Raw genomic sequence first — 27674 nt, 5'->3', positions numbered from 1 at the left:
TGCATTTAAGCATAAAGATTATATCAATGTGAATTACAAAATTACCATCACCCTTAACCTTAACCTTGTCTTTAACGCGCGAACTCTTTCTTTATCTTTTGTTCTCTCACAATAAATTCTTACTTTTTAAAATAATAATAGATCACAAATCGCTAGTCAACGTTATTTTCTTTATCTTTTGTTCTCTCACAATAAATTCTTACTTTTTAAAATAATAATAAATCGCAAATCGCCAGTCAAGGTCACTGTCTTCTGTTTCTTCCCCTTTTCCATACACCTTCAGCGCACAACTATCATACTGTCACCCAGTCTCGTCCTCATGTTTCGTTATCTTCCTTTTCTCCCGTCCATCTCATCATAACTCTATAACAACCAAAATGAGTGAGATTGGCACTGTCTGAGTTTTGTAGTTCTACTTGGTAGCATTAGACTAGTCAATCTCATGCAACTTAATTGTTGATCTTGTGCCACTTCTTGCGATTCATTAAGGTTTGTTATTGTTGAACATCAATTCACTGTCCCTTCATAGCTAAGTTTTTTATTTTTTTATTTTTATATTCAATTTGTGATTGTCGTGGTTATAACAGTGGTAGCGGAGGAAGGTAGAGTGGAGTGACTGTAGTGCTTGCAAATGAGAGGGAAGTGGGGATAGGGGTGGGCAGCACTGGAGGGGGGGCACAGGGGGTGGGGGAGTGGGTGGCCCTAGAAGGGGAAGAGGGAGAGAGGCATCTTTGCTTCTCAGTTGTGCACGCCACCACCAGCAGTGCTGCCCAAATCATTCTGGCTTTACATAGGAAGAAGGTTTTGTCTCCGATCATTATGCCTTTCTTCCATGTTTTTCAAATCAACTTGATTTGCGAATTGTACATAAAAAAATTCCCATGAGAACAAAAACAAAATTTATTCTTTTACTAGTAAAATGTACAAGACTTTTTTACCCCCATAATACTACAAGGAGGGCAGTATGACAAAAACCACACAAATTATAGAAACAATTGACGGAAAAGGCGCATATTCAGCATCTCCAGAAATGAAAAGAAAAAAAAAAAAAAAAAGCCGAAAGGAGCTCAGATCATCAGGCCCGTTACCAGTGCTCTACTCTGATTGCACCAAATTAGAACCAAAACAAAATAAGCAAAAAATGACTCAATTTGTAAAACCGAAGGCACTGTCTCTTGCAACATGATGAGGCATCACAACATAATAAGGGCACATTACGCATGCATTTGATTTGAACTTTCCTTTGACCGGTGCTTCCGTTTTTTGCTCCTGAATCCATAAATCAGCATTATAAGAGAGATTGAGAGTACGTGGATGTTAGAATGAGAATGGTTACTCTAAGATATGTGCAAAGTGCATCAACAGTACTTGTCATGTGAGCCAGGATCCCGACAAGATTTCAGCTTCCGATCAACGTGCTTCATATCTGTGGCAGTAGGGATCTGAAGTTTACTTACCTGCACAAGTAACCAGCAAGAAGTTTCAGGTACGCTGATGAAGGTGAAAAAGAGCTAGCTATACTACTGTGCACCTCAACACTAGTGTATATTCAAAATAAAGAACACAAGCATTATAGCTCTTTTTGGAATGAAGTGGCGGCGCTGGCAGTGGAAGTGGTGGTGGCATTGATAAAACTTTAGTCCGAAAAATGTCTGGGACTTTTAAAAGTGGAGAATGTTTTCCACCCAAATAGGCTTTGTTTTTGTTGACCACGGAAAACAATTTCTGTTTTTTGCTGTACCAAATGCCAAACAATGCAAAAAAAATGTTTTCCACTCAAACAAAACTAGTGTAAATAATTAATTTCATGCATTGTCCCCCTGCAAGAGAATAAAGAACACAAGTATTTGCATTAACATCAAATTAAGATTGTTGTGACAAGTAAAATATTTGTACCAAAGAATCTATGGCATCTAGAGAAACGGTGAGCTCTGAAATAGAGTGTGTAGCATGCTGACGAGACATGAGGCTCAGAAGATAACTGCAAAGAAATTCAATTCGACAAAAATCATTATTTCAAACGAAATGGAATTGAGATACAAGAAATCTATTTGATGTATGCCTCAGGAATTAGTTCAAACCTTTCCAAGTCAAGAATCCCATGGACCTCATTTGACCTGCGTAAGGCAGCCAACGCCAACTGCACCAAGGTAAAAAATAAACACAAATTAAACAAGCTGTACGGATGAAAATTTCAGCAGTTCATTATAAAACTCTTTTAGAAAATTTACAATTAATACCACTCCCAAAAATGCACAAATTCTTTTGTGACTCAATTGGCTAAAAAAACTTCAATGCAGACACAAGGGCAAAGTAATTGAAAATTACAAAAAGCAAAAAAGAAAAGACACCAAATCAAACAAAACCTCAAAACCTTCATATTTTTCCTAGAGACTTGAAGCCACTCCCAGCAATAAAAGTTTCTATCATATCTTTTCTTATTTTCAAAAAAAGAAATAAAAAAAGTTTCAAAGTTTGAAGTATTAAAGCAAACAAGTTCTTTCATTACAGGAGGATGTTTGAATAATGAATACCTGCCCAGGAGGGAATAGAAGTGGTGCATCAGTAAGCATGATTTTGTCTGCTTCCACCTTAGCAGTTTCACTCGTATCCTACAGATACATTGAAACATTGAATATCTTCTGAGGGGAGGGGGAACTAAGAACATCAGGAGGGGAACTAAGAACATTATGGAGATTCCCCATTTAGAGCAATTCTTTATGACATGCTGTAATTAAGCTTAAGTATGAGATTCAAGGAAATGGTTAGGGGTTCTCAAGTGGTAAATTGGGAATTCCCGATCTCCTTGGAATTTCATTTCTCAAGGTTTATTGCATTTTTTCTTGATCCATTTGTATTATTGTGAGAGATGGGGAAAATGTTCATTTTTTGGAGAATGATTGGAGGGGGCATGCTCCATTTGCTCATTTGTTTCCTCGATTGTACTGTGTTGCATTCTCATAATGTTTCGATTGCCTATAAGATCTTCTCTTATTCAAATTCAATTTCTTGAAATTTCTCCATTTTTTAGGAAGGCTAATGAACTTGCTTCTTTGCTATCTATTCTTGAGGGTGTTTCTTTGAACAATGCAACAGATGATAAGAGGTTGTGAATTCTTCATTCATCCGGAATTTTCTTTTGCAAATCCTCCTTTCTTTGATAAGTTAATTAATGTTCCAAACATACCACTCTTTTTTCCCCATTAAATGATCTCTAGTGCAAATGTGCCGCTTAAAGTTAAAATATTGGCATGAACCAGGGCTCATGAGAAATTATACCAATGATATGAACAGAATTGCTATTTACATTCATAATGTTGTCTGTTTGTAGGAGGGGGGAGGAAAGTATTGATTACTTATTTTAGCATTTCCCTGATTTGGTGGGGGTGGCTTGGGTGTTACTGTTTTTTCTTTTTTTGTTAAGTTGCTTTGTATGAGCCAAGACAAATAAAACAAACAAAAAAATGGCATGATCATCCCCCACCCACCAGCATTACAGAAAAACATTAGCAAAAGCAGCAGGATTAGAAATATTATACCACTTCCAGGTTGGCAACTGCTTTCTGCCCCTTCATTTTCTGATGAGAAATGCTTATTTTTTCTTATCAACATGTGTTGAAAAAGTGCAATGAGCACAGACAATAAAAAATAAATAAATTCTGTGAGACAAAAAAGATGAAACAACATTGAGTTCAGTAATTTGGATATTAGATACCATCTACCAGGAGACTATTTTTAATTTAATTAGTGTGTAACTGTGTAACCTAGAACAAAGATTGTTCTGGTATGTGGAATGAGAATGAGAATTAAAATAAGGAAGTGTAGGCTTTCCTTTCCCAAATTAATCATGTAGCAACACATTTCTATGATCATTATGACCTATTTGTACACTTCATGGGTCCATTTGTATACTTTTATAGTTTAGGGGGCAAAGTGATACTCTTCAATAGTTTAGGGAATTCATTTGTACACTTTATACTTTAGGGGGTCGAAGTGATACTTCTTAATAGTTTAGGGGGTCTTCGTGTAAATAACCTGTGTGTAATATAGTAGTACGTAGTCCAATTGTAACACTTCTAGGGATCAGATAACAAGAGTACCAACACTATATTCAGTTAAGAATCACCTTTAGCATTTGAAGTTGCTCATCATTTACTTGAAGAAACTCCTACAGGACCAAGAATAATTGTCATAATTTGCAAAATTGCAGTACAAGATACAAACCAAATTAAATTAATCACTGATGAGGCCAACTATAAGCAAACTACTATGGTTATGCAGAAAAGTGATTTAAAAAAAGAAATGGAAATCAGGTGCAAAAAACTGATTGGAAAACTGACCTCCAGATCACTAACAAAACCATCAATTGCACGATATGGTGCATAAACGATAAGATCAAATCCTACACTCTGCAATTCAAACGTAAATTTTAAAAACAACACAAACCAGAAACAAGGTAAGATAAGAATGACGTGCAGGTCATATTCATGCCTGAAGAACGAGCATCTCATTATTGAGGATCATTTGATGATCTTGTTCAATCCCCTTGCCAAGCTCCTCTGCTGATACATGATTTTCTTCTGCTTTACAAGCTGCATATATGCAGGTTAACCTGGGTGCATAAAAGGTCGTCTGATTCAGTTTGTAATGAGTGACAATCAAGGAATTCCATTTCAAAGTCAAGCATCAATGAAAATAATCTGCTACCATATGAATGACATATAAAAGTGAAGAACATTCAGATAGGATAGAGGTTCACTGGACGAATCAAGTTCGAAATCTTTTGTTTCTTTCTAGTTTCTACTGGATGAAATAAAAAGCCAGTTTTCAAATTGGGCCATATAAGCATCAGACAACTATAGGCCACGATGGTGAATTAGATCTAAATCAATCTTACATAATGTGTTTTGGATGATGTTCCATAACCGACCATTGTAGATAAAACCTTTTGAAGTATATAAGAGCTGTTGCCTGTACAAAAGGTACCATTTTCAGAAAGAAAAATATTAAATCATGATATACAACCCCAAAATAAATAAATAAAGACTCAGAGCCACATACCTGAATTTTTCGTGGGAATTTGAAGGCATCACATACATCTTGAATTTTGAACTCATAGAATGCCCTTAAAAGTTGTTCTTCTTCAGTCTTAAGTGGTTTAGGACGAGAATGCTTCTCAACTACAGTGAAAACATAAATAAAACGGCAAAGAAATTTTGATATCTAAAACCAAACAACTCAATAATTTTTTAGAACATACAAATTGTACAAAAGAAAATTCTCGATAACGTGTTTACCATTATCTTTTGCATCAATTTGAGGTTCAGGATACGACCAGGACCCATCAAGATCAACTTCCATTCTTGTTGTTCCATACTTGAAAGTATATTGCATGATCAGTGTCGCAAGTATGATAACTTTGATATGCTAACTAAAAAGAGTTCTTCTTAATAAAAATAAAAATAAAAATAAAAATTTGATTGTGACAGGTACTTGTGATAATCACAAGATAATGAATTTACAGAGAACAATAAGAGCAAGAGGAACAAATATTTGTAATAGCTACTTGGATATATATATATATATATATATTAGAGAGAATGAAGAAAGATTTTCTCCATACCTTCTCCAGGGTTTGCCTTGCTCTTTGATTAGCAGCTTTGTACCTCTCCTTCTACACAAAATCAATTACCAAAATTACTTTTAGTAGGACAAATTGAAAAAATATCTAAAAGCTACACCTTAAAAATAAAATAAAAAAATAAAAAAACATTTTCTTTATCACCAGTTAGAAATTATTCCTTCTTTGGTTGCCAAGAAAATGCAGGGAAAGAAAAGAAAATCTAAAATCTTAAGGCCAGAGAAACGAGTTTTGTACAGTTTCTCAGAAACCTCAAAAAGTCGAGGCAGAACAATAATTTAAGGTTTTCTTCTGTTTTTTCCTCCATTTTCACAGCAACCAAACAGAAAATCAAGGGCATTAATATGTACCAGATCTTGAGGAGAGAAGATCCACTTGGCTCGGTGAGTGGAAGTCAAAAAATCAGCCATTCGTTGAAGAACCCTAGGAGGAGTCACGCCGTAATGAAGGGCTTGGGTTTCCTTCTTCAATTTTGGGTGACGGCAATCGGGGAGAGATGCTAGACGCGAGGCGAGGTGAGGCGGGTAGATGACGGAAATCTCCTACTCCCTCCGTCCCAAAATATTAGTCCCTTATTCCATTTTTCATTGTCCCAAAATATTAGTCCCTCTTCAAAAATCAAGTACAAAAATAATATAAATTTCCTATTTTACCCTTCTTTTAAATTAATAAACAACATAAAAAGTACAATTATGCATTGATATTCCCAAAAAATGTACTATCAAAAGGATAATTTTGGAAAATCAATTTTTTTCAAATGCAATAATTGTACTACCAAAAAAAGTTGGATTCCCCAAAAGGGACCATTATTTTGGGACGGAGGGAGTATGTTATTTTCATTTTAGTCCTTGGATTTTAAAAAATGAACAACTTGTGCCCAGTATCAAGACTGGATTGTTCAGTCCGCGCGGTGGCGTGGCATGTCGTGGGCTCACTTTTGAACTATTTATATTTAGAGCAAATTACAAACACCTCCCCTGAGATTTAGTGAAAATACAGATTCTCCTCTGAGGTTTGAGAAATTACATCCCGCCCCCCAAGGTTTATATTTTCATAACAAATTGCCCCCTGAGGTTTTTATTTTCATACAGATTCCCCCTAATTTTTCCTAATTTGTTATGAAAATTTGACCTTCAAGGGGCAATTTGTAATTTCTCAAACCTCAGGGGGGAATTTGTATTTTCACCAAATCTCGAGGGGTGTTTGTAATTTGCCCTTATATTTAAAAAAAATGTTATAAATTTTAAAAAATTTATTAAAAATTTTATTAAATATTTAAAGGTAAATTACTGACACTTTTTGAAGTTTATATTTATTATAGTTGCTCTCTCACCTTTTGAAAATTACAAATTTAAAGTTTTATTACAAATTTCCTTCAACAAATTAATTTTTGTAAATATCAATTTTGCCCTTCATTGGGTAAATTACATTGACACCCCTCACATTTTAGAAATTACAATCTCCTCCCTAAAATTTAAAGTAGCATTACCAATTGCCTCTTTGGTTAGTATTAGTTGGAAAAAAAAATTTCATTGAAAAAAATATTAATTGCAAAAAAAATTAATTGAAAAAAAAATAATTGAAAACATTTTTTGTTAGTAAAGTTTTTAAATCTCTATTTAAAAATCAACGTAAGCTCATTTTTTAAATTTACGTTTTTTTCTCAAATTTACAAACTGAGATAACTATTTATAAATCAAAAAAATTGTCAAACAAGTTTTTATGACAATTTTTAAAATTTTTGTAAATATAAATTGAAAACTGAAAACGAAATAGTTACCAAACAGGCTTGATGGTAAAAATGTCGTAAAATTAACAAATAATTAAATAAGTTATCAACATAAGAAATGACTTATCAAAAGGTTCTGAGGTTATGTATGGTTTGATTTTTAGAATTTTTTTTTAAAAATTAAAAATTAGTTTGGTTAAGAAATAAAAAATAAAAAATAATTATCGTTTTTATATGATTTTTATCTTTCGAGTGGTTAGAAATAATTTTTTAAAAATTTAATCGAAACAGTCATACGTATGTATATAACCTGCCCAAAAATGAAAATGATAATTATTTTTTACCCTTAAATGATAATTATTTTTTATTTTTTATTTCTTAACGAAATTAATTTTTAATTTTACAAAAAATTATAAAAATCAAACTATACATAGCCTAATCTTTTGATAAGTCATTTCTTACGTTGCTAACTTATTTAATTATTTGTTAATTTTACGACATTTTTACCATCAAGCCTGTTTGGTAACCATTTCGTTTTCAGTTTTTAATTTATATGTATAAAAAATTTAAAAACTGTCATAAAAATTTGTTTAATAATTATTTTGGTTTATAAATAGTTGTCTCAGTTTGTAAATTTGAGGAAAAAAATGTAAATTCAAAAAATAAGTTTACGTTGGTTTTTAAACAGAAATTTAAAAACTTTACTAACAAAAAAAATTTTCAATTAATTTTTTTTTCAATGAATTTTTTTTCCAACTAATACTAACCAAGGGGGAAATTGGTAATGCTACTTTAAACCTTAGGAAGGAGATTGTAATTTCTAAAATGTGAGGAGTGTCAATGTAATTTACCCAATGAGGAAAAAATTGGTATTTAAAAAAATTAAATTGCTAAAGGAAAAAATCTGTAATGAAACTTTAAATCTCAAGGGAGAGATGTAATTTTCAAAAAGTGAGAGGGGAACTGTAATAAATATAAATCTTAGGGGTGTCATTGTAATTGACCCAATATTTTATATGGATATGAGTTTTATATAATGTGAGTCTCACATTTATGTGAGACATTTAATAAAATTTTTAATAGAATTTTTGAAATCTCCAATATTTTTATATAATTTAAGATTTGTTAGGTATATTATTTATATAAATAAATAAATAAATAAAATAATAATAATTATGTATTTGAATAGTTTTATATATATAAAAAATAAATGGTGAGAAAAAATAAATGATTCATATAAAATTTATTTAAACACGTAATTGTCATTATTCGATTGACTTAAATTTTAACATAAATGATAGACTTGATGAATTTTAAAATATGAACCATACCAATTATCAAAACAAGACCCAAAAATGAACCCACGACACAGACTAAATCATCTAGTCTTGATTTTCAACTGGAAAGAAGATGGATACTTTAAGAAATTAAGGGTTAGTTATATTTTTCAATTCTATTATTTTTTAATTTTAAATTGAACAATTTTTTTTTACACTTAAGTGTAATTTTAATTTTATTCTTTTGTTCAAAATGAAAATTAAAATTAATAATTTTAAACACTTTTAAGGTATACATGTAGAGAAAAGTAACAAAAATTTAGACATAATAATGAGCAAATTGCAATGAGCTTAAAATATAGAAATTAAATTATTCAAATTAAAATAATAAAAGCTAAAGTGAAATTTTGATCAAACTATAGAGGTAAAAAAATGTAATTAACCCAAAAAATAATTATTTTATATTATGTTACAAAATTAATCTTGTATAGGTATCACTTTTTTATTAAAATGGAATATTGTGCTTAAATTTCTCCCTTAACTCTAATAATCAAGGCAATTCATAAATAAAATGTTAATTTATTTCATTTTATATGAATAATTTAGTACAAAATATAATTAAATGTCACTTTGCTAAGCTAATGAGAGGGAGGAGTACTTTTAAGGGAAAATTTGTCTAACATCCCTCCTCCATTTTTAGTAATGGAAGAGATCCACAATATATTTTTTTTATAGTCTAAGGTCCCTCTATATATCACACCCATTCTCTCATTCCCTCTTTCTCATAGATTTTACTTTCTCTCTCTTCAAACCCTACATCTCTCTCCGCTCTCTCATATTTTAACCTCATTAATGGCGACTTTGACTCCGTCAATGGCAGCCTCGGCGATTTTCGAAGCCAACTCAATCACACACATCTCGGGCTCAGTGTTTGATGTTAGTTCATTTGGAAATCACAATTCTTAAAGCTTCACAAGATGGCAAATCATGCTTTCAGGGTGGGAAAGAAGCTTTGGAAAGAGATTTCATATGGGACAATTTTACTCAAATTGGAAAATATGGAAGATAATTTATCCGAATTGTGTATTCATTCGATTTCGATTTCAGGCAATGAATTCAAACAGAGAGGTTAAATCATGGTGATACCATGTGGGTTGACATTGGGATCACATATTATAGTGGTAGGAAAGGCTAATCGGGCTCACCCAAAGACTGGACCAAAGGTTGCATTGGTGAGAGAGAATGATTACTCTGTGCAGAGAGAAATTCTATGTTATTCAATTTTCTCTGGGTAATTTTGAATGAACGTTTGTTCATATCTCTCTCTCTCTCTCTTGCTACTTGATCTCTATGCCGTCTCACTAAGCTTTAAGCAGTTCGATTTTATCTCTCATTCTCTCCAGAGAAATTATCATCCAGAGAAATTCAGAAATTTCTCTGGAAAAGGTTAGAGAAATTCCCATAATTTGCTTGACACCAAGAGTGAAGGCAAACAAAGCATGCTGCTCAGGCGTCTGACCATCCTTGGAAATACCGACTTCAAAACTACCAATAGTGGAGCTGATGAAATTACGATGGCCAGGAGCATCAATGACAATGCAATCGTGGTTGGTGGTCTCAAACTTCCACAAAGCAATATCAATGTTCCTTGTTGAAAAATATTTCTCCAGCTGCAAATCATGCATGGATATACTTCGCTTCAAGAAATGATGTTGAAAAGAGAAAACATGATGGGATGAAGTGCACAAACATGCCTGCAGAAGTATCCTTGATGTTGATACAAGAGTTAAACTTGTTGTTGTTAGGGGAAATAAAAGCAAATCAGTGTTGTTTGATACTTGCATTCTTACCACGTTCACATTCTCTTTAGAGAAATTCCCAGTAGATTGAATTTTCTCTGGAGGGACCTTAGACATTATGAAAATATTAGATATTCTTTATACTATAAAATCTTAATATAGGGACTCTAAAAAAAAAATCCCCTACTTTTAAACCAAAATTTATCTTCTGTAATACAAAAATAAAAAATAAAAAAATCCCCTACTTTTAAACCAAAATTTATCTTTTGTAATAAAAATAAAAAAATAAAAAAATTCCGTTCCCAAATATACTCATTTTGTTATGCCTAATATTTGCTTAGATTGGTCAAGTTACTATATTCAACTAGTAAGTCATTTGACTCTTGCTTGTGAATTTGATTTGATTTACAATAATGATTTATAAAACATGTGAATATATAAAATAATTAATTTTAATCCTTTTTTTTTTTTTGAAGAATTTATATATTTGTGCATTTTACAAAATTTCTCTTTAATTATATAAAATCTATTTATTTTGTTGTTCTATTCTTGAGGAATCAGTATTTGCCAAAGCAATACAAACTGCTACCACCACTATTTAAGGAGGTATAAATATTGAAGCTTACTTGACAGTTACCTCTCGTATTCATATTCATATTGTACTCAAGACTTGGCACATCTAAAAGAGAAAAGAAACTGAAATAGAAATAGAAATACACAATTTACATATATTTGTTTTTATATATGAAGCACAAATAATTTTGTCTACTCTCTGTCTCATCTTCTGTTTCATATTCCTCAGATATTGTTATTGTTTTGTCACTAAAATCAATGGCTAAAAAAATATGAATAGAGGCTTCATTTGGTTATTTTAGTAGACTGCTTTAGTTTTTGGTTATTTTAGTAGACTAAAATATTTGTGTTTCGGAAGAGAGTTGGATTTTTTTATAGTTGAATGTGATATTTGTGAGAGAAAAAATAAAATTATTGATGTGACATTTTATCTTATTGACAATTTTAATCTATTTTATCTTTTTATAAATTTTAGCCAAAAAAAACCAATTGTTGACTTCCCAAATGCAACCTTCCTTTCTTTACTACTAGTTATTACTACCATTAATTAACTAATATGAGAAATATTGTTCCATAGGCAAATAGTAAAAATGTTAACTACTTCTTCTTCTTCTTCTTCTTCTTCTTCTTCTTCTTCTCTTAAATAAAACGGACCACGAGAAGGTCACTGGTCATGGATACTGGAGGTGGAGGTGGCAATGCCAATAGTAAATCACCGGAGTCATATGATGGCCTCCACCTTGACCAGCAGCACCACCATAATCATCATTTGTTCGAACGAGTTAGGAGCATTGGGCTGTTATTTGGGATTATTGTTGTTACATGCTATATGCTTTATCCTTCGGCCTATCCTTTTCAATTTTCGCCCCACTCTTCGTACAATCAGGTTCGTAAGTTTGCACACACAAACTAGTTTCTATTTTTAAAATAAAAATTAAAAAAATTGACATAGCAGAGTTTCAATCTCCGTCTCCCTTCCTCTTTCCAAGCAATTAGTGTATTGTTCTTTTGACTATTTAAAAAACAAAAATGACATAAATTGAGATGATTACACTTTTCTTTTTCTTTCTTTTTTTTCCTTTTTTAAATTAATATTTTTGTCTAGGACAAGGGAGGAGTTAAGTTGGAGAAAATTTTGGAAAAGGTGGCCATGGCAGACAAAACAGTCATAATAACAACTCTAAATGGAGCATGGGCAGCCCCAAATTCTATATTTGATGTCTTCCTTGAGAGCTTCCGAATAGGGAATGAAACTAGTAGATTTTTGAGTCATTTGGTTGTTATAGCCGTGGATCATTACGCCTATGATCGTTGCTTAGCTCTACACCCTCATTGTTATGCTCTTAGCACCACCGGTTTGGATTTTTCTGGCGAGGCATCCTACATGACCTCTACCTACTTGGAGATAGTTTGGAGAAAAATTGACCTTCTACACTCTGTTCTTAAGATGGGATACAGCTTCATTTTCACGGTACACCCTTTAATTTTCTCAATGTCATACACATGATACCTCCAATTTTGTTGTATATTTCGTTAGGTAAATATAACATTTTGATTTAATGATGTAACTCTTGCCATTCCCCCCTTTTTCCTCATCGCATTCTTTTGTACATAACCAACTCTCTGTAATCTTATATATTCAATATATAAGATGAGAAATCATATCATTTGGCAATAATGCAATTTTTCATTAGCAAAAATTGGTGGTTGTCTTCATAGTTAATTGTTTTCTTTTATCATTCTATATGTTTCACATTGTTGAAACTCTTTCCATATGGATGATAAAAATTGATAAAAGGTATAGTACTTAACTCTCTCTCTCTCTCTCTCTCTCTCAACAGGATGCTGATATAATGTGGTTTCGCAATCCATTTCTTCATTTTTATTTGGATGATGATTTCCAAACTGCATGTGATTTTTTTTGGGGCAACACTTCAGATTTAGAAAACCAAGCAAATACAGGTTTTCACTATGTGAAATCAAATGAGCGTACAATCAAATTATACAAGTTCTGGTACACTTCAAGAAAGACTTATCCAGGCTTACATGATCAACATGTGCTTAACAAGATCAAATTTGATTCATTTGTCACCACTAACATTGGAGTAAAAATAAGGTTTTTGGATACGGCTTACTTCGGTGGATTTTGTCAGCCTAGCAAAGATCTCAATCAAGTCTGTACAATGCATGCCAATTGTTGTATGGGTTTAGGTAGTAAAGTTCATGAACTTAAAGTCATGCTCGACAATTGGAGGAAGTTTTTGTCATTACCAACTGATGTAAGGGCATCCCAACCAACATCTTGGGCTGAACCAAAAAGTTGCAGGTATTATATATAAATGTATATATGTATCATTGGTTATATGGCAGAATGAATTAAATATTTTGTTTTTGTACAAAAACAAATGAATAGCTAGGGATCTTATGGCTAACAGAATATATATATATATATATATATATTTATATTTATCGGTGGTTTTCTTGTTTCCAGCATAAAATCTTTTCATCTTCCCCATTCGCCCAAGAAGAAAGTTCAACAAGGAAGCAACAATGGAGGAAGCTAGTGTCTGGACTTTCATTATACAAATTGTTTTTAAAGATAAAGTCTTTGTTAGTTTCAGATAAAATGTTTCCAACGCTTTGTTTGGATATATATTGGATTCAGGGGAAAGGAAATTGAAATAAACAAATTTAACTTCCTTCACTCAATTTTCTTCTCATCTTTCCCTCTAGAAATCCAGGATCCAAACAATAGCTTATGTATCTTATTTTTCAATAATTTTTGTAAATGTGCTTCGAAATGCTTGTTTGTACAATTAAGTGGAGGCAAGAAATAGGTAAAAATGTCCCCCAAACACACCCATAGCTTTTACATCTAATCACATCCCATTAATGTTATTGTATTATTTATAAATTTTTTTTTAAAAAAAATGTTATTGTATCTTGAACGGCATTTAAAACTGAAGCAAATCTGTATTCATTCTATTCTTTCAATGTTCAATGCAATGTGATTCCGTCGTTTGTATAGATAGCCACAGGTTCAAGGCTATTAACTAACACTCATTCAACCACTATAATTCTGGTAACTTTTAACTAAATCTATATTCATTGAACAAATCTCAGTACACAGAATTTTCACAAAACTAAACTCTAACCTGTCACATGTGGAACCCACGCCTCATCTCACATCTATGTCCATCACATGAAAACCTTCTGCACGAAAACATTCTGTTTTTCATAGCATAGCTGATATCCATTCTACTCTTCAATGATCAATACAATGGTGTGTGGATGGTGCATATACAAAATACATATGCTTTTTTAAGAAAACCTACTCAGTTCCAGTCAAAAGTAGTTTCATGAGCTGATAACAACAATAAAGAGAGAATTAAAATTTAGGGCAACAAAGATTTAACCTTTATTCAATAGAAGCTGAATGTATATACATAATCCGAAATTTACAATTTCTAATTTTTTTTCCTCCAACCCATGTTTTGTCCCATGCCAGCTCACTCCTGTATTAACTGTCCAAACCATCCTTTTGTATAGCCTCCACAAAATATAATTAAAGCATATATATGGAACAAAATTTAAGGAGAAAGGAAAAGGGATAAAGAACTACACTAAATTGTCAAAAATTCAAAATCTTGGGCTCTTGCTGGGAAAATATACATTTTGTACACACTGCAGCTCGGTTTGAGTCATCTTTTTCCTTGATCAGAAATGATGGTTCAGTCATCAAGCTTTGTGGAGAGCTGGTTCGTATGGTATTCTTCGCCATACAGTTATTGATTGAAAAGCCATCTTCTACATGTGCAGCTTGGGTTCACCCATTTAACTTGGTTAAGAAATGACTCAGATTGTATTCCTCAGTGTACTGTGATTGATCCCAAAGCTCCTCTAGTCCACCAAGGATAGCTTTTAATCCCTTCCCAGTACCAACAGATTTTGTATCTCCATCGAAGTTACCATCGGAACCCTTCGAGGCAGCAGTGGCCTGGAAATCAAATATTTATAAAAAGTCACCCAACGGAGTAAAAAAATATAGCCTTTTCAGGAGAAATTTCATGTGACAATAGCTTAAGAAGAAAGTACTAATTTGATTTACTGGGAAAATATGTGTTGGAGTATGTGCTATGAAGGCATAAAAGCAACGGTAACAAGCACTTCCATACATTTGATTTAGAGGTGGTTGCCGGCTGCCGGGACTGGTGGTCGGAAGTAGTTTCCAGTGAGAGGTGGTTGTAGAGGGCCACTGAAAGTAGAGGCAGGTAGTGATGGGTGGTCGAATGTGATGGGCAGTGGTGGTTATGAGCAGTGAGTGGTGGCTGGAGTGGGTGGAAGAGGAAAAAAGGAATAAAAACAAATAAAACTAGCTTCTTTTTTTTGTCCTCTTCATTAGTTACAATAATTCAGTAAAATTTTTGAATTGTTTTCAATTTTTTGAAAATGAAAATAGACACCAAACAAATTTTTGTTTTTATCCAAAATATGTTTTATATGTTGTACTAAAAAAAATAACACAGCCATAAACTTGAGAGTTAAAACTGGAGTCAGCCATACCTTTTTAGTTTCTGCTGATGTGAACAGATCAAGCAACTGCTCTGTATTCATTGTTTTCATACTAGCATTTTCTGCATTGATGACAGAATTAGCTACAGAAACTTTGAATTTCTGGAGGCTCATAACTTTCTCCTCCAAGGTTCCTCGCATAATGAGACGATGTACATTCACCACTTTCCGCTGACCTAGCCTGTGTGCTCTATCCATTGCCTGCAAATGTTTAATATTAGAAACAGTGGATCTTGAGCAACAAAATAAGTAATTGATTTGTCACACATCCCACTTAATCAAAATGTCTTAACACTCTACTTGTGTGAGTGCCTCCATGTTCAGACAACTGTGCTCACATGGGCACGTGCGCGCGTGCGCAAGAGAGAGGGAAACAGAGAGAGAGAGAGAGAGAGAGAGAGATAAAACAATAGAAAGTCGTAAAACCAAAAGGGACCTTGGCTTCCATCAGTATTTATTAGACCTCCACTGGGCATCATTAATTCAAAGAGGCAAGTCATTAGAGGACTCTGGAGTGACAAATATAGTATTCTACAAGTAAGATGAATTATATTTGTGGTATACAATATGCATATAATATAAAAGCTTAATTATAAAATGGACCAAGTTATTAAAACATAAAACCAAGAGCACAATAAATTAGTCAGTTCACCAGGCCTGTCCATAACTTTTTTCCAAAAATTTGTTAGGTTCTAATGGGTTGAGGCACCTTAATCAGGTTCTCCTTAAATAACCCAACAGTTGAACCAAACTGAGCCAAGAGTTGAACCAAACTGAGCCAAGAGTTTAGATAAAAGTACACCAGTACGAGTGGTCAAGTCCACCAGGTTTTGGCACCTAATGTTTTCTGTTCTCAAAAATATTTTTTTAAAAATAAAAATGAAGCAAATAATTTATAGGGAAAACTGGCAGAACTGCCAAATTTCTGATGACATGCAGTAAAAAAGTAGCTTGAGAGTAATTAATGGTGTATAATGTGTAAGAGGGATGCAGAATCGACGGACCACTTGTTCCTACATTGCCCTATGGCAGCGTCTCTTTGGTCTTTGTGATGTGCTGTGGGTTGCTCTGCGGGTGTGCACACATTTTGCTGCTGGTTTCCTATGGAGGATTTGGAAGCAATAAGAAGGCTAAATCATTGTTGTCTTGCATTACCTTTGCTATCTTTTGGACCATTTGGTTGGAAAGAAATGATAGAATATTCAATGAAAAGGAATCTGAGGTTGATGCTTTGTGGGATAGGGTGAGGCATCTTGCATCAGTTTGGGCCCGTGCGTCTCCCCTTTCAAGGACACACCCCCTTTTTTGATTACTAGGATTGGGCTCATGTTTGTTATTCTTAGTGGTGGTTTATTTTATGTTTTAGTTGACGTTTCTTAGGTTTTTGCTTTGATCTCTTGACTTTGTATGAGGGCATGCCATGCCAAACCAAGCCTAACATTAAGTCCCATCAAAGAGAGTCGGCTACATGAACCTTCTTCTCCCCTTGACTCTATTCAAGGCCATTTCGTCAGTCAAATTAAAGAGATTCATACCTCTATTTACTATATGTTAAAAAATACTGTATTATTGATTGTTTGATCTTGATGTATTACAAGATTGATTAATTACAATTCCTATACAATCTATATATAGAAGAAAATGTGGTAGTAGGTGTAGTGGAGGTGATAGTGGGTTAGGTGAAGTGGAGTGTGTGGTGAAGTGGAGGTAGGTGAAGTGGAGTGTGTAGTGGAGTAGGTGAAGGTAAAGATGGGAAATTCTAACAGCCCCCCGCAAACTCAAGGAGGAGAGAAACTAACCAACTTGAGTTTGGAGAGAGTAACAAAACAAGAAAATACATAAAAATAAAAAAAGGATAGGAGACACTGTATGGTCGTGTCAGACCGTTGGTGAAGACACTGTATGGGGTGTCATAACGTTGTAGAGGACACTGTATGGTGGTGTCAGACCGATGGAGAAGACAGTTTATGGGGTCATGTCGGACCGTTGTAGAAGACAGTTTATGGGGTCATGTCGGACCGTTGTAGAAGACAGTGTTGTGACAGTTTACGGAGTCTTGCTGGACCCTTGTAGAAACTAACCGGAATCAATGTCGGGACAGTTTACAGAGTCTTGTCGGACCCTTGTAGAAACTAACCGGAATCTATGTCGGGACAGTTTACAGAGTCTTGTCGGACCCATAAAGGAGCTAACCGGAATCAATGTCGGGACAGTTTACAGAGTCTTGTCGGACCCATAAAGGAGCTAACCGGAATCAATGTCGGGACAGTTTACAGAGTCTTGTCGGACCCTTGTAAAAGTTGCACCCTCAAAAGGTGTGCCCAATTTTTTCAAAAGGCGTGCCATCAAAAGGCGTGCCATCAAAAGGCGTGCCATCAAAAGGCGTGCCCACTTTATCAAAAGATGTGCCATGAAAAGGCGTGCCAGTTTGTCGGGCGGCAAGAGGCGCGCAATGCGCGTGGCTGGCCCTGGCTATTTAAAACAAGGTTGAGGCGAAGGCTGTGCATACGAGTCTGAAACCTCTGAACGCTCGGAGAGCTTGTCTCTGCAAATCTTGAAACACCCGGAAACCAACCCTTCTCTGAAACACTTAGCAACCCAAAAACATGGCCTCTTCTTCCCGTCCAGCTACCCAGAACCTGCTCACGCTCTTTCCAGAACTGAACGAGCCCACAAAAGAAATAACTGGTGCGGTGGCCAGTGAACCGCAACCAAACACCTCTGGTTTTGCTCCATTGAACTTTCCGATGCGGTCGGTGGAGCACAAAATGGCGGTGCAAACTGATATTGAGGCTAATCAGTACACTCTGAAGTCATGCGTGGAAACCATGACGGCGGTCACAAATTTGTCGAACCGGCTGCAGAGTAGGACAAATGAGGTGCAGCATTTAAATTCCCAGCTGGCTCTGCTCCAACGCATGTATAAGGATGCGCGAGCAGAGATAAGTGTGCTGAAAGCAGAAAATAAAGAGCTGAAGCGGAAGGCCACCGTGATGTTCCGATTTGGAGGGCCGCCATATGCTGCAGTGGAGGAGCAGGCAGGAGGCAACTTGCTTGGTGGTCTAGGAAGTACGGAGGCAACTCCGTCAAGGACTGCCCAGGACGGAGGCAAAAAGAAGAGACCGGCGGCAGAGTAGAGAAGAAAAATCTCGCCTGTGGAGGGGGTTGTTTGTGTTTTTTTTTTTTTTTTTTGTTTTTTTTTTTTTTTTTTTTTTTATGGTTGTGGAAAATGGTGATCGGGGTGAGTCCCGACATGAATAAAATGAGTTTGGTGTGCAGTTCTTCTTCTTTTGGTTTTTTTTTTTTTTTTTTTTTTTTTTGGTATGTGCAAATCGGATGGCAGGAAAAATTATCACACACTAAAAAAAAAAAAAATTAAGGAATATATGAGTCACAGATAATATATACCATTCGAAAAAGTGTGTACTACATTGTTGTCGGCCAAGTGGATTATAAATCCATGTGTTGAGCCATTAAAAAAAGAGATCCCATGTGACTAGTTTTTTTTTTTTTTTTTTTTTTTTTTTTTTTTTTTGTGGATATCCATGTGCGTAGTTAGGTTCCAATAAAAAAACAGCTGATTGTTTCAATTTTTTTTTTTTTTTTTTTTTTTTTTTTAAAGGAAAATATATAAACATATATATATAAAATAAAAGAAAGGAAAAAGCTGAGGAGGCGGGGTGTGTTGGGAGAGTGGGTGGACAATATTAAAATAAAAAGAAAAGAAAAGAGAGGGTTTAAAGGAAAAGAGAGATTGAGTGGGTGCCCCATGTGCGTTGCAGAGAGACCCAGCTAAAAAACAAATATTTTGGGAAGGCATTAGGGTGGTACCACTCAACTGTGGGACAGGTGTACCTGGCATAGGACTTGATGCAGCAGTTGTATCTGCAAAAATTTATTTTGTGCAACAGTGACAAGTTTAAGAAGATTATAGAACGCGGCTCTTCCGAGGAAACCAGTTTTATGTTGATCAGCATACATCCATATCTGAGCGAGGACTTGTTGGGGCAAATTGGAGTTCTGCAAGAAGGCAACAGCCTCAGCGCCACTGATCCGACCGTCGTGATCCAAATCTGCTCTCCGAAAGTAGGCATCAAATGGATCGATATTCGGCGTCTGGTTCTTGATGAGCACCTCATGATACCACCGCGAAGCTCTCCGACAAGCTCTTCCGACCACCGCCCTGAATCTTCCTGCTCGTAAGTCTCGGAGTATTCGTTCGGAGTCTCAGTCCCGGCAGACCATGGCGGCGAATGAATCAGCGACCAATTCGGGTAACAAAGAATCCGGGTCGGAAGAGCTATCGGGTGGTGAATTCGGGTATTCCTCAGATGTCGAATCGGGTTTGGTGCTGGACTCGACTGTGGCGCAACAGCTGCAACTTGAGGAGACAGAACCGGTGACGAGGTTGAGCTTGGGTGAGGATGCTCTGTTTCTGTTTCTAGTTCTGGTTCGACTCTGTTTGGATGATTTTCTGGGAAAGTCTGAGAAATGAGTGTTGTTGGGATGGTGAGGAGTGAGGTCTCTGGTGAAGTAATGAGACTTTCTTTGAAGAGAAAGGAGGTGAGATTGGCTGCCATCCGTGAGGAGTGAAGGTATGTGTAAACAATTCAAGCGGAATAGGTTGAGGTCCGGCGGACGGCTAAGGTGAGGTTGCCGCCCGCCGGTGAAGCGAAAAAAATAGTAGGTTCTAAACCTGCTCTGATACCATGTTAAAAAATACTGTATTATTGATTGTTTGATCTTGATGTATTACAAGATTGATTAATTACAATTCCTATACAATCTATATATAGAAGAAAATGTGGTAGTAGGTGTAGTGGAGGTGATAGTGGGTTAGGTGAAGTGGAGTGTGTGGTGAAGTGGAGGTAGGTGAAGTGGAGTGTGTAGTGGAGTAGGTGAAGGTAAAGATGGGAAATTCTAACACTATACTAGTCCACATCAATCTAAGTTTACCCCTTTCCCTAACACTACCATCTACCGTAACTGTATCACATCTTTTCACTACTGCCTCTGTTTGTCTCCATTGTATACGACCAAACCACCTCAATCTATTCTCTTTCAACTTATCTTCTATCAGTACTATTCCTATCCATTCTCGAATATACTCATTCCTAACACGGTCTTTTCTAGTCTTGCCACAAATCCACCTCAACATCCTCATCTTAGCAACACTCATCTTATCTACATATTGTTTCTTAGTTGCCCAACATTCCGTCCCATACAACATTGCTGGTCTAATAGCCGTTTTATAAAACTTCCATTTTAGTCTAATAGGTAGTCGTTTATTGCACAGTACTCTAGATGCACTCCTCTACTTAAGCCACCCCGCCTTAATTTTGTGGATCACATCCACTCCGATCTCCCCAATTGTTGTGACAATCGATCCTAAATAACAAAAATGATCACTCTTCGGTAGTTCTTGATTCTCAATCTTCACTTCTTCTTTGTTTCCCTTGTGACTGTTACTAAAATTTCATTCTATATACTCTGTCTTAGTTCTGTTTATTCTAAATCCTTTAGATTCAAGTATTTTTTTCCAAATCTCCAACTCAGTGCTAATTCATTCTCTAATCTCATCCACTAACACGATATCATCTGCAAAAAGCATATACCATAACACATCATCCTGAATATTGTGCATCAACTCATCCATAACTAAAACGAAAAGATAAAGACTTAAAGTTGATCCTTGGTGTAACCCTACAAAAATTGAAAATTCACTCATCTCTCCAGCAGGAGATCTAATAGTGATCACTACACCTTCATACATATCCCTAATTACATCAACATAACCTTTTGTCACCTCTTTCTTCTTTGACGCCCACCAAATTATATCCCAAGACACTCTATTATATACTTTCTCAAGATCGATAAAAACCATATGAATGTCTCTTTTCTTTTCTCTATACTTTTCTATTACTCTCTTCAAAAGATAGATTGCTTCCATTGTTCACCTACTAGGCATAAACCCAAACTGATTTTTTGGCACCTCTGTTACATCTCGTAATTGACGTTCCATCACTCTCTCCCACACTTTCATTGTGTGACACATTAACTTGATTCCTCTATAGTTGTTACAATTCTGGACATCTCCTTTATTCTTATATATTGGCACTAAAATACTCTTCATCCACTCCTCTGACATTTTCCTAGCCAATAAAATCTTGCTAGATAGCCTAGTCAATCACAGCCCCCTTCTTACCCAAACATTTCCACACTTCAATAGGTATATCATCAGATCCTAAAGCCTTATTCAATTTCATCTTCTTAAATGTAAACTCCATTTCAAAGTCCCTAATCCTACGATAGAACCTATAGTCCTGGTTTTCCGTATTACTGCCTACTTCCTCCCTGTTTGACCTGCTTTCATGTTCCTCATTTAACAATTTTTCAAAATAGTTCTTCCACCTCTCCTTAATCTCTTCATCCTTCACCAACACCTTAAAGTCCTCACTCTTGCTGCACTTAACCAGATTAAAATCTCTTATTTTCCTCTCTCTTATTTTAGCAAGTTTGTATATCTTCTTCTCCCCTTCCTTACTATCTAGTCTAGTGTATAGGTCATCATAGGTTTTCAACTTAGTCTCTCTCACTATTTTTTTTGATCTTCTTATTGGCCAGTCTGTGGTGCTTAAGGTTTTCCTCAATTCTATCATTCTGCCACTTTTTAAAGCTCTCTTTTTTCGTCTTTATTACCGCTTAGACCTCCTTTCTCCATCTCCAAGTTTCCCTAAAGTTGGGTCTCTTTCTTTTCGAGTTCCACATAGTGTTAGCATCATCTTCCAAGTACCAAATACCTTCTTTATCTATTCTATTCTTAAATAGTTTATCCCTTTTTAGGTCCCATCATCTAATTCTGCGACACCCACTATCTTTCTTTCTGAGTTTGGTATTGCCCTTTAAAGCATAAATCTAGTACCAAAATCCTCTATTGAGACGTCAAGCTCTATCTAAGAATCACCTTACAGCCACTACATTTTTTACAGTCCCCTTTTCTTACTAGAAAGTAATCTAGCCACAGAAAATTAGTGTAGATTTTATATACCTGATGATCTCGCATAGGATTCCAGTCATGCTCCATGAAAACGAGGGTGTCAGCTGACGTTAGGTTCAAACCAAGTCCACCAACTGCAGGAAGAGATTAGAGATTAGTGAAATTCCTAACCCAAGACTGTATGCTGTATATAATAAAATCTTACCATGTGTAGTGAGCAGTAGTACATCAATAGTAGGGTCTGAATTGAAAGCCTTTACAATATCAAAACGCTTTTCTGGTTCAACTGATCCATCAAGCCTCAAATATGTGACACTGCTTTACAGCAAGTACAAAATTATTAGAACAATGAAACAAGTCAAATACAAATGTGAGACCTTTTATTTTAACAAAAGGAAATGGCAGGTATTATTCCAGCCAGTGAATATATATTTGTTACAGTTACTCTATGAGTCCTGCAAGAATCAATGAGTAAAACATGACTTGAGGTGATGAAAAGAGGCCTCCATAAAACATTGAGCTTCAAGCATTCATCTTTTGTTGATTTGACACTAATAGATATCAGTGGGAAGATACAAGGTATAGTGAGTTTTTTACCTTCAATATGAGCATGAAACCATAAACTACAACTTGATGAAACCATTACATGACCAACCATTATTTTTCCTTCAATATAAAATAAAGAAGCAGAGGACTCACCTCTTCATATGACCATGAAACAGGTCTCTTTCAATTATGTCAAGAAAAGCCTGCATGCAATGTCACAGTTACATAACAGATCACATTGAAAGAACATAAGACTCACATAAAAAAGTTTGTCAAAGGCAAAGTAAAGCTTACTTTGTGTTGGGCAAATATCAAAACTCTGTGCTGGCCAACACTAACACAGCCTTCAGAAGATGAGGCATCAACACCTATTCCACACTCTTCCAGAATCTCCTGAAGAGCAACTAATTTTGGAGAGTGGTGGAGTTTATGGAGTTCTGAAATAATGTCAGAATTGGCAGGGAAAAGTTCTGACAAAACGCATGAGAATGAATCGGGAATCTTTTCCCCAATGACAAGCAATGGATGACCACAAAGTTTCAGCAAGTATTGAAGCGCCTGAAACATTACATAGGACAGACATCAGGTACTACAAATGGGATGAACTAATAAAGAGAATTATCGCTTAAATAATGCTACAACGACGACCATCTATTTCTACCATCTTATCCTACCATCTGATGTGTCAGTCTAGTTCTTAGCACTGCATTGGCGATATACACAAGTGGTGGGACCCATTACACCAATATTGTGTTGACAAGTAAGATGGTAAAAATAATATAGGATAGAAAGGTCTTGTGTAGCATTATTGTTATCGCTTTACCTGGAAAACATGAGAAGATGCTCTGGGTGAAGCACTACTTTCTCCTGTATCTCGCTCATTTGACTTTACCATGCTTGAAATTTCTTGTCTCATGTGTGAACCAGAAAACCGCTCATAAAGTTTTAATTGGACAGGACTCAGGTCACAATATCTATCCTGAATAATTTTCTCTGGCAGATCAGACAAGACCTCATCTTTTGTTCGGCGGAGGAGAAAAGGCATGACCTGATTCATACATAATCTTTCAGCCAGAAGTGAAAGCATGGAGCTATTTGATTCTTAAAAGTTATCACCAGCTTAAAAAAGTGTAAAGAGAAGGCACCTGCTTGTGTAATGCTTCCATGGCAAGTGCCCCTGCTTCGGCATCCTTGGCTGAACATTTAGAATCCCTAGCTGCCAGCAGTGGTTTTCCATAAGTGGCTTGGAACTGTCAAAGTGGTCCAATGAATTATCCTCAGTCTCATAACATAACTACAAATTAAATTTAAACCAATGGCACATGGAGATAGAATCACTGTATATATAGGGATTTCTACACCGATATATCTATCTTTATTATGGGAGCTAGCAATCCCCTACAAATACACATCTACATATCTATCTTTCAATCTATATATACACACATATATAGTCTAATATTTCAGTTCTTGCCCATAGCTTCCTTCAATGTATCATGCAACTCAACCTGGAAATGAACCTCTTATGAAGGTGGCTAATTTATTGAGAAAACTTACTTGCAACAAGACATTTTTGGTATATAATGACACTTCTGCATGTTATTTGACAACGCAATAAGGTCATAAGAGCCATAGAGCAATGATATGCACCAGTTACAAGTGATCCAAAACCAGTATGTTAATCAACCATTTACAGTAGTACTTGACTGACTGGAAGAAATAATTTTAAGAACATGCAAAAATCAAACAAGTCAATTCCACAAAAAATCCAATGGCTTCACCCACAAAATAAAAATGTACGTATACAACAGAATATGGCAAATGCAGACATATTCAATCTAGATTAATTTCCATATATTTGTTCTTCTAAAAATCTACATGCAAAACAAACAAAGGCAAATGTGTAAGAGATAATAACTGATATGTTGCTCACAACCTTCTGTGGCAAGGTGAAGATACATCTATGCACTGTACGATATCCAATGATCAATTCGCAGATACTGTGGTGCATAACACAAATAATTTCCTGACACCATTCACTATATATACAAAAATTTGTCTTAGCTAATGCAATATTTACTATCATGCTAATTTATCAGGATAAGTTTTAAGTTTGGGAAACATAATACAGGTCTGAGAGTTCAATGTACACTCATAGTTCAAATCCGTATTGCAGTCCATAATGGAGGTGAAATTTCACATACACTAGGCCCAGCTTCTTAGCCATGTGGTCATTAAAATATCTTATTTACATGCTTCCTATACATTTATGTATTGCTTTTTAACATTCACATTCTTCATGACTATGACTATCCAACAAACAGCAAATGAAACTAAGAACAGATACTGCATGCACTAAATGTTCAATAAAAACTTACTGCAGGATAACTACATAGAAACATAACACAGATGGAAAAAACATGCCTGTCTCTCAGTTCCAAGAAATCCTGGCATTAGAAAGTCAAATAGGGACCACAGATCCAAGACATTATTCTGCAACACGAGGCAAATCATTTGTCAGGAAAACTTTAAAACTATTTTTCAATGCTCACCAAGTATTTACACTAGCAACAACCTGTATTGGTGTTCCACTCAATACGAGGCGGTGTTGGGCCTTCAACTGTTTCACAGCACAGGTGATTTTAGACTTAGAATTCTTGATGATATGACCCTCATCTAAAATACAATAGTTCCAGAAAAGCTGTCCAAGATAATCAATGTCTTTGCGGACCACATCATATGATGTTATAATGACATTATGCTTATCAAATTGACTTCGAAGTAAAATTCGCTCTTGAGCTGAACCAGCATATTGAAGTGTGGTTATTAAAGACGCATCAATGAATTTCTCTATCTCATAGACCCAGTGTCCAACAAGCGTTGATGGGCAAATAATTAGTGATGATGGAGGATCCTTGCCAGCATCTGCAGCACGGTGCTCTGCTATGTCAGATGCCAAGATTGCTGATGCTTGAAGTGTTTTACCAAGGCCCATATCATCGCATAAGATTCCATGGAGGTTAAAACGCTTCAAAAAAGCCAACCAGTTTATACCTTCCTGTTGGTACCTGGAAGCACCAAACAAGAAAATATGACTGCCAAAAAGTAATAATTTTAAAACAATAATAATAATAATAATAATAATAATAATAATAATAATAATAATTAAAACTGAAGATTCCCAAATTAGGTTCAAATACAGCCACATATTATGATTAAAAGCCAAGGAAATACATATAGTAAGCAAGTGAGATAGTAATAGCAGTAATGAATTGACATTCAAAAAAGGCATCCGAAAAGGGTTCAAATTACAACAAACTTTTAGTATAGATTCATATATATATATATAATAAATAGAAATCTGTAAATCCTACTTGACATATTTTCTCTACTGCAAAGATCATATAAGTTGAGCAGCACAGCTTAAATTCACTAGAAAGTTAACAGCACATGAGCTGGTTGACAACTGATGGGACTTGGATTGTCTTACTAACATCAGGAGATAGTGAGAAAGATAGAATTAGAGAAGAATTTCCACACAAAAAAAGGGGGAGAAAAAGGAAAGAAGAACGAAAAGAAAATAGAAGAAAGAACAACATAGAAGTAGTGTAGGGGGAACTAGGAGATTTAAGCAGAGTATTTAGGGGAAAAGAGAACCTCTGGGGATTAATACCACCAGTTACTCTAGCTGAGAAATATCAAACCCAGGCTCACTCATATGTTCTATTCTAGGAAACAGAAGGTTCGCTTCTTTTCCACAATGAAACCAGCCAGGAAAAGAGGATCCAACCATTTCATAGACCCAAGGTGTATGAGACACCCGATCATAGTCTCTACTCTCCACTGATAAAATAGATTTTACAAAAAAGGAGAACTTCCTGAAGTTACAAAATTTATGTTCTCAATCATTTTCTTACATTAGATAAGAATCACGGATGAGGACACGACACCCGAACAAAGACACAATATGGAGACACGACATGAAAATTTTCAAAACTTTACATGGCAATAAATAAATACCAATCATAGTTTTCAAATCGGGATTCGAATCGTGAATTGTAAATATTCGGTCAACTTTTTTAAATTACATAGAAAAACATATGTACACACTTAGATGTTAAATATCTAATAAATATGAAATATTTATATTTAAATCAATGAAAATATTGTTTTAAATGATGATCATGTGGTATGGGTGAGAAGTTAACAAGGGTTTCCATGTTTACTACTTCACCTTTTCCCTTTTAGATACTATTTCTTATCAACCATTCTTAATAAAGAAAGCAAACAAAAACAAACTTTTAGTTTTTAAGTAACAATAACTCAACACCAATGTTTTTAACTTTTTACAAGGTTAAAAAACCAAAATCTTCAAATTTTTTCAAAAGTCTTTTTTAATGCCATAAAAAAAATCATTTTGTAAATGCAAGTATTTAGATAAAATTAAATATGTATGCCTAGAATATTGTAGAGAGAGAAAGTTCATTTTTTTCTCTAAGGTTTGAGTATTTGAGAGTAAATAGAGAGAGAGAAAGTCAAA

The 27674-nt window shown here is 35.0% G+C and overlaps 3 protein-coding genes across 15 annotated transcripts in view; 1 reads left to right on the top strand and 2 right to left on the bottom strand.

Moving 5' to 3' along the window:
- Window positions 1–882: 882 nt before the first annotated feature.
- On the bottom strand, window positions 883–6186 carry CYCH;1 (cyclin H;1). Of its 3 annotated transcripts, none has more exons than XM_028230762.2 (13): window positions 5992–6186; window positions 5624–5674; window positions 5298–5431; window positions 5062–5180; window positions 4898–4971; window positions 4492–4612; window positions 4341–4409; window positions 4127–4168; window positions 2535–2612; window positions 2082–2140; window positions 1897–1981; window positions 1369–1457; window positions 883–1269 (listed from the first exon to the last, which is right to left on the bottom strand). In XM_028230762.2, the coding sequence occupies exons 3-13, from the start codon at window positions 5392–5394 to the stop codon at window positions 1215–1217; spliced, it is 888 nt and encodes a 295-aa protein (XP_028086563.1). In that variant the 5' UTR covers window positions 5395–5431; window positions 5624–5674; window positions 5992–6186; the 3' UTR covers window positions 883–1214. The 3 variants fall into 3 exon arrangements, with proteins under 3 accessions (XP_028086563.1, XP_028086561.1, XP_028086562.1); XM_028230760.2 differs by having other exon boundaries at window positions 5298–5427; window positions 5992–6180; XM_028230761.2 differs by having other exon boundaries at window positions 5298–5376; window positions 5992–6180.
- A 5506-nt stretch (window positions 6187–11692) lies between these two features.
- On the top strand, window positions 11693–14815 carry LOC114287395 (uncharacterized protein At4g15970-like). Its single transcript, XM_028230724.2, has 4 exons — window positions 11693–11905; window positions 12125–12490; window positions 12861–13345; window positions 14755–14815. Exons 1-4 carry the CDS (start codon window positions 11693–11695, stop codon window positions 14813–14815), a joined length of 1125 nt encoding a protein of 374 aa, XP_028086525.2.
- The window catches only part of RGD3 (ROOT GROWTH DEFECTIVE 3), a 33675-nt gene continuing 20414 nt past the window's right edge, over window positions 14414–27674 (bottom strand). For all 11 annotated transcript variants that reach the window (XM_028230759.2, XM_082901205.1, XM_082901207.1 and 8 more), the window contains 10 exons: window positions 25710–26202; window positions 25559–25627; window positions 24280–24384; window positions 23958–24182; window positions 23429–23692; window positions 23288–23337; window positions 22794–22903; window positions 22640–22722; window positions 15583–15792; window positions 14414–15016 (listed from right to left, as the gene is read on the bottom strand). In XM_028230759.2, coding sequence (XP_028086560.2) covers window positions 14846–15016; window positions 15583–15792; window positions 22640–22722; window positions 22794–22903; window positions 23288–23337; window positions 23429–23692; window positions 23958–24182; window positions 24280–24384; window positions 25559–25627; window positions 25710–26202 — 1780 coding nt within the window. In that variant the 3' untranslated portion in view covers window positions 14414–14845. The remainder of the gene's footprint in view (window positions 15017–15582; window positions 15793–22639; window positions 22723–22793; window positions 22904–23287; window positions 23338–23428; window positions 23693–23957; window positions 24183–24279; window positions 24385–25558; window positions 25628–25709; window positions 26203–27674) is intronic.

This window comes from Camellia sinensis, chromosome 13 (assembly GCF_055761805.1).
Source record: "Camellia sinensis isolate YWXY chromosome 13, ASM5576180v1, whole genome shotgun sequence".
In the NCBI taxonomy this organism is placed as follows: Eukaryota; Viridiplantae; Streptophyta; class Magnoliopsida; order Ericales; family Theaceae; genus Camellia; species Camellia sinensis.
This window is presented reverse-complemented; position numbering and strand designations above follow the sequence as displayed.